At 36.6% G+C, this 12,956-nt stretch overlaps 1 protein-coding gene across 1 annotated transcript in view; it reads right to left on the bottom strand.

Annotated features, from left to right (window-relative positions):
• Positions 1-2,779: 2,779 nt before the first annotated feature.
• The window catches only part of SPOPL (speckle type BTB/POZ protein like), a 64,989-nt gene continuing 54,812 nt past the window's right edge, over positions 2,780-12,956 (bottom strand). The window contains exons 8-11 of the mRNA XM_026647441.2: positions 12,188-12,310; positions 7,930-8,072; positions 7,775-7,828; positions 2,780-6,333 (exon numbers count right to left, since the gene is read on the bottom strand). Coding sequence (XP_026503226.1) covers positions 6,189-6,333; positions 7,775-7,828; positions 7,930-8,072; positions 12,188-12,310 — 465 coding nt within the window. The 3' untranslated portion in view covers positions 2,780-6,188. The remainder of the gene's footprint in view (positions 6,334-7,774; positions 7,829-7,929; positions 8,073-12,187; positions 12,311-12,956) is intronic.

Raw genomic sequence — 12,956 nt, 5'->3', positions numbered from 1 at the left:
GCAGGAGAGAGATCACTTGATCATTGCCTGTTAGGTTCACTCCCTCTGGGGCACCTGGCACTGGCCACTGTCGGTAGACAGGATACTGGGCTAGATGGACCTTTGGTCTGACCCGGTACGGCCTTTATGTTCTTATGTTCTCAAAATTAAATGTTTTCAATAAAGAGCATAACTGAGTGCATTGTATACTTGGTTTAAAATAAAGGCTACAAGAAGTTACATTACGATCTAAAAACAAATCAACATTTTAGATAGTTAAATTAAGCTTTTAAAACCAGTGTATGTTATCTTGACTATTAAATAACTACAAGAGCAAGTAAAATTCAAGGGAGTAGCACCAAGATATACATTGTATGAACTGGCACTTCCCTCATCTAACCAATTGTCTAGACTGTTGCACGCTTGGCATTCTGTGTAGTAGGGAAAATGCCTTTTATTTCCATGACTTATCCGACCAGCACCATCAAGATTTGCTACTCAATTTTCTCTCTTAAAATATAAAGTTGAAATATACATGTTGAAACAAGTAAACTATCCTCCAAAAGTTGCTGAAGACAATAAATGTTGCTAATGAGACTTGAGCTGAGATAAGATCCTGTTATATTTTTACTGTAGAATATTTATGATCTAAAGTATTCGGTGAGGAAAAGCTTTCGTACATGCCCATCAGTTTCCCAATATGAAAACAGGAAGCAACTCACTAGACTTTAGCACAGGAAGAAAACAATTTTGTCTCAATGCTAAATTTAAATCTAGTAAGCCGCACAAAGCAAGGAATTATTGTGAGATGACAAAGTAAATGCCTCATCTCCACAGAAGGAAAGATGACTTATAAGGTGCTCCTTGATAAAAATACAGTATGTCTCAAGCAGGCAGAGTTGGAGGACTTAACCAGAAGAAAGAGTTTTCTTTAACATCAACTAAAATGTAGTGCCTAGTTAAAGAATTATTTTGTAATGACCGCAATATAAGCTAAATTTCATAGTAGGTTTGTTTTCTGTGCTAGATCAATAAGGGTTGCTTTAAACTTAACTGGGTGGGGACATAGTTATTAACTGTTGGCATGGACCTCAGAAAGAAGTAAGTTAATTGAGTTCACTAGGCTGACTATGAAGTGAGGTAACTGCTTAAGATCCTAGCCATAGGCAAAGGGAGTGAAAAGGGCCGTCGGTGCTGACCAGTGTCAGGAAAACAGTTGAAGTTTAAGTTGCCTGGGCATTGCTGCGCAGGTATTCCCTTTTCTTACAGTCAAGATTATCTTGTGGTCCCTATTAATTGATGTAGTAACTTACCTTGATAGTGTCCATTTCTGAAAATCTTTCTTAAAGTTTTAGGTTTTCCTCCAAATCCAATGTGATTTATTTTCTTTAAATCAGCAATGCAAACAGTTCTATGCATTTTTGCAAATATTTTAAAAAAAATCAGGATACAAAATATCTACAATACATTAAATAAGTGAGCTATCAATACAGGTCAAAGCCAAACATTTTCTTGAAACAAATGTTTATAATGTCACCAGCACATCTATACCTCATATACCTATGTCCACTCATTTTCTTGGGCTTTCAGTGAGTCTTGTATGATCCTTTTAAGGTCTTGGTTCTGTGGGAATGTGGTGGAAATGGAAGACACACAAGGATATTTTATATTGCCTTCACTACCCCCTCATTTTTATACCAAAGGATTTTAGCTTGGATACCTCCCCCAGTGATCACCACTTTGGTGGTATTGCATGGGGAGAAGTTGGTCTCTCAGGTATGCAGGTCTCAAAATATTTAGAGTTTTATAGGTCAAAACATTTAAACGTCAGCCGGAGGACTAACCAAAAGCCAGTGAAGATTGTGGAACAAGGTTGCGATATGCTCTCTACTGGAAGAGCCACCACTTATGGGGGCAACAACATTCTACACCATTTTAAATTTCTGAATTGTCTTATGTATATTTGTGTATTAATATACTCTTCTCTCAAGAGAAGAGGCATAGGTAACTACAGTGAGTTCAAATCCAAAAGAAAATACAAGTTGCACAGAAGAAGTCTGTATAAGTAACAACTTTATTGTAACTTGATGTGCTGAAATGCAAAAAATATTTTCAGCAACAAGATACAAAAAGTATTTCACCATTAACATCATGATAAAAATGCTGGATGGTTTGATGCAAGTGTTCACATATCTGAATTCTCTTAATCATTTCCACCTCAAAACAGGTCTACATCATTTCATTTCTAAAATAGGACGCATTTATTTTAAGCCTTCTTTTTGAAGCCTCAAAACCCAGGATTAGCTAGGTTACAGAGAGTGATGAAGCCTACCAATGCAAACTCTTAAAAAAATGAATTCCCTTTCCAAACTAAGTCCATTTATTGCAAACAAAAGCCAAGTTGTGAGACTAATTAAGATAGAATATAAACTACACACCTACCATGAGATCAATGCCAGTTAAGAAAAAAGTTAATAGTCAATTTTAGTGTCAATTAAAATTAAGAATATTTAATTCGGGTAAAGTGTAGATTTTAACGTTAGTTCTGATAGCTATTAGTTCTAGCTCAGTTTGCACTCTGGTATCTTCTATAACAACAGTCTTGTTCTATGAGGGTAAGCAGTACATAGGCCTTACGCTGTCTCTACACATAGTGGTGAGTTTCACTCTAAATATTATTTAAATCACTATGAGAATCAAATACTTGAAGTGTAAGACCCAAATCACCCCAGATAACTTAAACCTTCCTTTGTGTTTGCAATTTCCACATTTAAGAAATCACAGAACAAAAAAATCAGACTGTAATCATACAACCAGTATTATTTTTTTGCAGGAGACCATTATCTAATACACAAGTCTGTAAACCTTGCTAAAAGTTATAGTATTTATTATCCAGACAGTAATCTGAATTTAAGAACCAAATAAGAACCAAGCAAAACATGGTGGAGTTCAAATCAGTATTCCATAACTTGTATCTACCTCAACTCTAATTATTTTTGTACCAAACAGCATTCTCCTTAAGAACTTGTAAAATACCTTTTTTAAAGATTTAATATCCTATTAATCTTGTATTCATTGCAAAGGTATCCTAGAAAAGGCACTCTGTGTTCATACTTCAGAATGCAGTAAATGGACTATAAAACAAGGATTTTTTTTAAACTTCATCCATTCAAAACACCTCCCCAGAAAAAGTCCAAATGGAAAAATGATGTAATCAGCTCTACCATCATTCCAACAGTGAACTGAGTGCTTATTTTTAGAAAGTCGTTTAAAAAAAAAAAAAAAGACTACCACACAAAATCGCAGATATACACACACACACACAAAACATGCAGGGTTCTCCCTAGAAAAGTTTGAAAGTGGTAGCTATTGTCTATTTAAGAGAGTAGTGTTAGAAAGCCAAAACAAGATACCATCACACTTTGTGCTCCAAATCCTTTAAACGTACTAAATACATTTTCAGGATTTCTGTACGTTGGCCCAAAAAACGGTACTTTTATACTAGAGTTTTACATCTGTTGGACTTAAAACTGGTCACTGTGTTTTTAAAAGACACACTCTTGAGATGTGGGGAATAAAAACAAGGGGCTGAATCTAAAGGAGAAAGTTGTTCTTACCAGCTATTTATTTGGGTCCAGTGAGAACACTGCATGTGGTTCAACCAAGAATGAGGTGAATAATTAGTGCACACTTAAGAATACAGCAATTGTTTTACCTTTTTCTTAAGAGCTGACAAAACTTAAAATTATACATAAATTAAACCAAATATAAGCAGATCAATTGTCATGATTTTCCATTACTGTAATGTATGGTGTGCTCTGCCTTACTGGAAAAATGGACATTTCCACAAATGTAGATATTCTTACAGCACAGTGTTTGACATTTTTTGGTACAAAGTGTGCTATTATGCTTTTAAAAAAATCTTCAGAACAAAATCCTTAAGCTTCGCATTAGATAGCTGTATGTTGTAATTTAGAACAAGCTGAACTGGACAATCATAATTACAGTATTAAATATTCAAGTCACTTTGTATATTAGAGCTGCAAGTTTCAACAGCAAGCTTGTTCATGATGAGTACGAATATATTAGTTCTAAATTTGTGATACACACTGCAACAAAAATGTCACTATTTTGGAGGGAACAAGGATCCTTATAAACCCTATCATGAAGAATGCTTACAAAATCTTAATTTAGGTAAATATTTAAAGAAAAATTGATAAATGATAAATTGCTCCATAAATAGAGTCCGTAAGATGCCCCCTGTACCGTTCAGACACTTGTCTAAGAATGCTTCTGATTTTATATTTAAGCCACATAAAGATTTAGTTCAAACACAGTGTGTGCAAGCATTTGGAGGTTTGTTTTTTTAAAAACTGGACTGGGCACTTATTTCTGGTTGGTCTATGCTAAAGGTTTACTTGGTAACAAAATATAAAAGCATATATACTTTACCCTCCTAAAACGTATTAGGATTAATTCAGAGAAATCTTAAAGAAATTAGGAAGGAGATATCTTTTCAGAAGGTAAATCTTAAATTTCATTTTTCATGTAAGTCTACAGGCAAACTGAAGTCTTTATCTTAATAATATGTTTATAAATTACAGTGGGATCTCCTCCCATTTCCCACTGTTAAATGCAATCTTGCCAAACAACAAATATAGCATATTATTACCCTTACAGTAAATTCAATGTTATAACTCAGGAAACATTTAGAATGTGCACTACTGCAGCTTTCCCCCCCCAGTTGTAAACAAAGCTATCAAACACTGAAAATGTTGGTATTAAAGCTAAGGTTCATATAATAAAGAACTGGCCCATGATAAGCAGTTTACAAATGTTTCATCCTTTTCACATTATGCAGAATTTCAATACCATCCACAATGCTAGTACAATAACTGAAATGCTAGAAAAAGCAAGTCTATGCTTGCAAATACTATCTGACATTTCAGGGACCTATTCTTCCTACTATCTGTTACTTCCACTGGTGTGAATGGAAATTGTGCACACATGTTGAGTGGAGAACAGACCCTCTTTCCAAAGTTTTGTTTTGTCATTCACATGCCTTTCTCAAAAATGTGAAAATATTCAACAACATAGAACATGAGAGTTTACAATATTCACGTTCAATTAAGTCTTCAAAGACATGCTTTTCTTGTTCATAATAACAAAACTAAATCCCATGTGGCTGTGGGCATCTTAAAATGTATTTAAAAAGTTACGCCACAATTACCTGTACCTCATTAATTCATCAAAAGCAAAATATATATGTACCACACAACATACAAAAGTTACGCATTAAAAGTGCATATTCAGAATCCATTTGGCCCATTTCTTAAATTTACATTTGGTCATTCTATGCATCCTTTACTTTTCTATGTAACCATACATGTGGGATATAAATAATTTTTTTTCAAATACAATACTATTCTCTCTTCACAGAAAAATCTTTACCTCTCACCCTATTCTCCATTAAATGTAAACTAGCGATGGACCATAAAGAAACACAGGCAAAAGGTTTATTATGTGTTTCTTTTTAAACGCTTATTGGACAGCTTTGACATACACACAATAGGCATTACAAACTATATTGAAAATACATTTTTGGGCCAAACCATTGCATATTTGCCCCCACAATGAAAAATAAATTATGTTCAAAGCAGTATATTGCCATTAACAGCCTGTTGGCATCCTCTGTAAGTAAACTGGTTCTCCCTATGCATTGTACTTGGACTGGGGGCACGTTATGTGCCTTCAGTTCAAGTGCTTTTAATGAGAGTCTAGTTGAAACCTTCCAGTTAGCACAGAACCAAACTATAATCTTCATTTTTTTTTTAAATAATGGAAGATCCCTTTCAAAGGTTAATCTTCAGTTATCAACTTTACTGCATTATGGAGCTAGTGCAATCCTGCATAGCCTAGTCAAAAAGACAAGGCACGATAAAAAAAAAATAAATCAAGATACATTAGACTATATGGACTAGAGAGTCATTGAAGATAATTTAAGGCCTTTCAGTGAATTAGAGAGTAATCAGTCTAATTTAAAGCTGAGGATTAAACCATAAATTATCCAACTGAAAAGCAAACAATAGGCTTTTTCAGCTTCTGTTCTGTGGACAAGGATAACAAAAATTCTTGTTATGGTTTGTGAAAACACCTCTGGACATGGAGGAGTAGAGTCATTTCAGTTTCTCTAAAGTTCATGGAAGATTTCATGACTGCTTTAGCCGTTTGCGTGGAATGCCAAACTGTGGACACTGTGCAGATGCTAACGCTCGAAAGGCCTCTGCCACTAAGTGAGGATGAGAGTGGATCATGGACTTCCAGCCTGCTGTTTCCATTATGTCTGTTGCTTGGCTGAAAACAAAAGGTTTAAGAATAATCTCAGTTAAAATGTATTATGTCCATATAATGCTGAATCCTATAAAAGCGGAATCAGGAAAATACTTAGAATGATTTGACATGTGGAATACTGTAATTGACTATAGTTGTATGTTATTGGTAACCAACACTGTATTCGCTTATACTTCAGTGAAATTACAGATTAACTGGAAGAAATATCTTTAGCATTGTTCTGCAATTGGAATTTTTCCCAGAATGAAATGATCTATGCCATGCCTTCAGCCAAGACTATACACCAATTGTGTGGTAATATTTAAGAAGAGTATCATATTCTGTATGCCAGTTATAATTCTTCACTACTGAGCTCACTGACACTGTGGCAGTACACGCTGCATCCTGAGGGACATATGGATATAAAAACCTTTTGTTGCAGGCAAGTAAAGGAAAGGTACCCTTAGAAACTGTTCAGAAGGTCCAGCTCCCCTGTGCACGCTTTGGGAGAAGGCAAGAATTGACAGGCCAGGTCAACTCCCTCCTCAAGACCCACTTCAGTTACAATACTTACAGGAAAGCAGGCAACCATAGAGAGCTAGGTTGTACAGCAGCAGAGGATAGCTGATTTTTATATCTTTGTTTTTAAAGTTACCTTTCTAAATGATTTGGAACAGTCAAACTATGTACCAGCTAACCTAGTTAACTGTGTGATCTTATCGATCTAGGTTCTTATACGGATGCCCAGCACTGGAAATATGTTTGTCACCTTATTTCTCCCTCCCCCTCCTGCTTATCTCACATATTTGTTGCCTCTTCTTTCATATTAGAATGAGAACTCTTTATGTCTGCCTGTGTATTTGCAGAGTGCCTAATACAAGAGAGTCCTGATCCTGGCTGGGGCCTTTGTACACTGTCATAATACAAAATAGCAGCCCCCCTCCCCCCTCCTAGGGCCTCTTACTTTGCTGCAGCCTCCATGGGCACAAAGAGAAACTTGGCAGGCCTATATATAAAGGGAGGAAAAGATGCGTTTGCACAGTTTGCTGCTGCTCTCTCATTGCTCCCCACAGCAGCAAACTGAACCGAAGTGAGTGAGTAAAAGCTAATGTTGGCTGCTGTTGTCATCTTCTGGCAGAGGACAGACTAGCCTCACCTCTTTTCCTTTGTGGAAGGGAAAGTAAAGTGGGGGAAGAACTGTGGGGAAGTATCTCCCAGAAAGCAAGGCTGCTATTGCAGCAGCTTTACTTCACTTGCAATCAGCAATTATCTCAATCATGTGAGAATGAATGTGGCATTGATGTTTACAAAGGACGCCCTCCACTGCTGAACAGACTATAGCGGGTTCGTCTTTACTCCCCTGGCAGTCAAAGCAGAGTCTGGCTCTCTTGTACTAGTGGGTAATTTGGGATGTACTCCTGTGTAGGAAAAGGTAACTTTAAACTCTGTGAATCATTTTACTTACTTGCTATTCCAGTTTTTCCCATCTTTACACCCAAGTTGTCTAAGAACACTGCACCTATGACAGGGGAAGTTATACAAAAACATTTAGAAGGAAGGGATATTTAAGTACAGATATTTAAGGCATTATTTCATGTGTAATAAAGGAACATTACTTGCCTGTTAATAAAATCTATTGCTTGTGCTTTCAACTGTTCTGCGCTGTGCAAATCTGCGAGGATAAGAATGTCAGCAACGTTTTCTACTGAGAGGTTACTACAGAGTGCCTCCTCACACATGACCTTCAGCCGTTCCAGTGCATACTAATGAAAGAAAAAACTATACTAATCATTCTTCACACTTATTCTTTCTGCTGTAATCTGTAAAGTATAACAAATCTAAAAAACAATTTGCCCCAATCCTGTGAAGTGCTTAGCACCATTCCTGATGATTGACTAGTGTCCCTCACAGGAGAAAGAACAGGAGTTCTTGTGGCACCTTAGAGGCGAACAAATTTATTTGAGCATAAGCTTTCGTGGGCTACAGCCCACTTCATCGGATGCATAGGCTGGAACAGACAGTAGGAAGTTATTTACACATACAGAGAACATGAAAAGGTGGAAGTACCCATACCAACTGTAAGAGGCTAATTAATTAAGAGAAGCTATTATCAGCAGGGGAGAAAAACTTTTGAAGTGATAATCAAGATGGCCCATTTCGGACAGTTGACACAAAGGTGTGAGGATACTTTAACATGGGGAAATAGATTAAATTAGTGTAATGACCGAGCCATTCCCAGTCTCTGTTCAAACCTAAGTTAATGGTATCTAGTTTGCATATTAATTCAAGTTCAGCAGCTTCTCGTTGGAGTCTGTTTTTGAAGCTTTTCTGTTGCAAAATTGCCACCTTAACGTCTGTCACTGAGTGATTAGAGAGGTTGAAGTGTTCTCCTACTGGTTTTTGAATGTTATGATTCCTTATGTCAGATTTGTGTCCGTTTATTCTTTTGCGTAGAGACTGTCCGGTTTGGCCAATGTACATGGCAGAGGGGCATTGCTGGCACATGATGGTATATATCACATCGGTAGATGTGCAGGTGAACGAGCTCCTGATGGCGTGGCTGATGTGATTAGGTCCTATGCTGGTGTCACTTGAAGAGATATGTGGACAGAGTTGGCAGCGGGGTTTGTTGCAAGGATAGGTTTCTGGGTTAGTGTTTTTGTTGTATGGTGTGTGGTTGCTAGTGAGTATTTGCTTCAGGTTGGGGGGCGGTCTGTAAGCGAGGACAGGTCTGTCTCCCAAGATCTGTGAGAGTGAGGGATCATCTTTCAGGATAGGTTGTAGATCTTTGATGATGCGCTGGAGAGGTTTTAGTTGGGGCTGAAAGCGACGGCTAGCGGCGTTCTGTTATTTTCTTTGTTGGACCTGTCCTGTAGTGGCTGACTTCTGGGTACTCTTCTGGCTCTGTCAATCTGTTTTTTCACTTCAGCAGGTGGGTACTGTAGTTTTAAGAATGCTTGATAGAGATCTTGTAGGTGTTTGTCTCTGTCTGAGGGATTGGAACAAATGCGGTTGTATCTTAGCGCTTGGCTGTAGGCAATGGATCGTGTACATTGGCCAAACCGGACAGTCTCTACGCAAAAGAATAAATGGACACAAATCTGACATCAGGAATCATAACATTCAAAAACCAGTAGGAGAACACTTCAACCTCTCTAATCACTCACTGACATACGTTAAGGTGGCAATTTTGCAACAGAAACGCTTCAAAAACATTCTTTTTGCTGATACAGACTAACACGGCTGCTACTCTGAAACCTCACAGGAGAATTATTAACTGCTAACTTAAAATTCATTTACTCCATCCTTCCCACTGTACTAACATGAAGAAAAGCTGAAGAGAAGCCATAAATATTATTATTATTATTTAAATATTAAGATTATAGGAACTGGAATATCAGATCAGACCACTGGCTCAATAATCCAGTAAAATATTTGACAGTGTCCAGTCCCAGAAATTTCAGATTAAAGTGCAAGAAACCTCAGAGGAAAATTATGTAAAATTCCACTGGAGGGGAAGGTTCTTCCTAATCCCTGCCAGTGATTTGCTTATTCCCTAGAGAGAACATCCATAATTGCATTATTAGACATATACATCTTTTAAACTCCTCCTAACCTCTTACCTCAATGGTATACTGTGGCAATGAGTTCCAAAGATATACATGAGTCCAAAAAAAGCCCTGGTCAGTTATAAATTTGTTGTATTTCATTAAATGTTCAATAATTCTTGTACAAAGTAAAGGGCGAATAAGGAGTACCTAATTTCCCTATCGAAAGCTTTCTTTTTTGTATACCTTTATAATAACCCCAACCATTTCTTTCAGGGAGAAATTGTTATAGGTACTATGCAAATAAAGTATCATAATCTGCCCTTAACTTGAGTCGCATAATACAGAATTTTTTCCATGCCTCACATCATTTAGTTTTCCCATTTCTGTACCTCTCACATATCTGCTATATTCTTGAGATAGGGTGACCAGAACTGAACCCAGCAATCTAGGTAAAGGTATGCTATTGATATGTAAAGGAATCATTTTGTGTATTCTCTTTGGTATTGTATACATCTTAACAGTTTAATTTTTGACCACTGCTGCACACTGAGCAGGTGTTCATTAAGCTGTACATAACACCGCCCAGATCTTTTTTCTGTATAGTTACTTACTTTAGAATCCATCATTTGTATAAGTAATTCCAAAGTCTCCATGACAAATTTAGAAACAATCGCTGCACAAAATATTGACGCTGCCACATGTATTTGTTACTTTTTATTTGCATTTTATTTATATTAATATTTATCTGCACAAGACAAAGGAAAACTCCACTGCTTTATTTCTTAGCCAAATCTTTCTATTCTCAGACCACATTATTTTTATTTTAGATGTATTGTTGTACTGTTCTCTAGGGTGCTTCTATTTGGATTATATAAATAAAAGCCAGTTATGATAAAGCCATCCCTAGCAGACAAGATAGAAGTTTAATAGAGTTGCTTTTGTAACATTGCAGAACTATTTTTTCAGACTATTATTTTTCATTCATGAGAAAGGCAGAGCAAGCAGCCTTTGGCAGTTTCTAGTTATTACATTCTCTGTATTTAGCAATCATGCCTTCGATAAAAGTCTTCATTCATACAGAAACACGACTTTTCCAGTTCTCTCCACTCTTGAGTGCCTTTAACATCTGTCTCAAACTCAATGAGATCTTGAAGATGAGGCACTGTCAGAGAGAGGTATGAGAAGAGACCTAAACTACTACATCATCAAAGCCTGGATAGCACTAATCCAATAGTTCAGAAGGAATTTAAGAATTAAGTTTTTGACAAATTTAGCCAAGTCAGTGCTGTATGTATGTTAAAGAAGGTCCTAGGGTTAATCATGGGAGCCACAAACCTTACTTCAGTACTAGGAAAATTACTTCAAGATATAATTTCAGGTTAGTATAATATAATAAACAAACCAGTACAGCTTCCATATAAGAAAAAAATCTGCTTCTCTAACCTAGTAGGAGTCTTTATGCAAAGTCAACCAAACAGTTGGTGAAGGACCTGGTAACAGAGCTACATTATTGGGTATGACAACAGATAAAATGTAAAGAAGTCTAAGGTAATGCACCTTGAAAGGAACAAAGCGAACAGTTCACATATGGCTGGCTTTTAAATTAGCTATACCCACTTAGAAGAAAACAACTAAGACTTCATAGTGGACAGCTAGATGACATTTCAGCTCAATGTGCAACAGCAGTGGAAAGAGCAAAGAAGATATTACATTCGTACAGTATTTTTAAAAGATTTTGGAATAGTATGTTAAAATATGAAATGGTATGCCAACACCTTGAATACTGTGTTGTTGTTGAAGTCCCCCATTTCAAGAAGGGCAGAACAGAAGAAGGAACATTTCAGAGGAACAGTGAAAATAAAGGCTTAAAGGGTAAATATTTAAAGGCAAGAATTAAGTACAAGGACAGATTAGAATTATTTAGGGTAATAAGACAGAAAGATGACAAAGTTAAGGAAGTAGTAATGGTTTAGAGAAGGCGGTCATTAAAGCCCTGTTATTTATCCTGGCTCATAATACAAAGATCAAGGACACACTTTTGTCAATACTGATTTTCTAAGGATATTTAATGCTCCCCCAATTTCTTGGGAAAAATCTTGGTAGTACATACTCCTAGCAGCTATGGAAGGTTTTATATATTTCTAATCTTCCCACCATTCAAAAATCTGTCTCCCTCCAAGCCAATCTATTTCTTATATCTGTTGGTGCATCTGTTTATTTTTCTTAGACATCAATTGTGGTAGTATTTAAACAACTCAAAATATACATGTTTAGAACAGGGATTTCTAAAATAACAATTCTGAGGACTTTAAGAGCTAATTACTTACTTTGTCTGCAGCTGCCAACAAGTTGTCAGCCATTTTGTCAAGGTTTGGTGCTTTCCCTGTGTAAATGAATCTCATCATTTCTTTAAAAACCTCAGGGTCTACATCATTTATTTCTACACGATTCTGTTGAATAAAAACAAAAAAAGGAAAACCATAACATCTATAAATTTTGGAGTAAAAATTTAAGATCACCTGGTTTGCGTATTACAAGTTTTTATTTCATATCCATCATATAGAACCTTACAAGGTTATGTTGGCACTTCTAGATTCAACTATAGACCTATAGTCAAGCTCCTCTTTTGCCAGCAGCTTTATCAGTTAGTCAGACGGACATCATAGAACCTTTTAGATGTGGCTGGATTTGTATGGAATCTGCAGTGCAAAAGTATATACAGAGAATCCTAAATATGGTCTATGGAGTTTTTAAAAATACATCCTGGCCTGGATTTAAATCCATCAACATTCCTTTGAACAGCAGAGATTACAAGTATTGGAGAGAGCAAAAAGTTGGCCAGCAGCAAAGAGGAGAGTGAGCCTTAATTTGTTCCGTTTAATAGGGCCAATTTGTTCTGAAAGTGATTTTTAAAGGAGGCCTGGCAAAGATTGTATTTGTACCTCACCTGAATCCCACAGTTTAGGGCCTTCCATTAAGAAACGCCTGGCCCTGGTCTTTGCAAGTTAGAACCTGAATTTCATCAGCATCCCTAAATACAGCTGTTGCAGTAGCATAGGGTATTGAGACACAGGCTGTAAAAAGACAAGGACCAGG

This window comes from Terrapene carolina, unplaced genomic scaffold (assembly GCF_002925995.2).
Source record: "Terrapene carolina triunguis isolate 2854851 unplaced genomic scaffold, T_m_triunguis-2.0 Scaffold62, whole genome shotgun sequence".
Lineage (NCBI taxonomy): Eukaryota > Metazoa > Chordata > Testudines > Emydidae > Terrapene > Terrapene triunguis.
The sequence above is the reverse complement of the archived record's forward strand: the minus strand, read 5'-3'. Positions and strand labels throughout refer to the sequence as shown.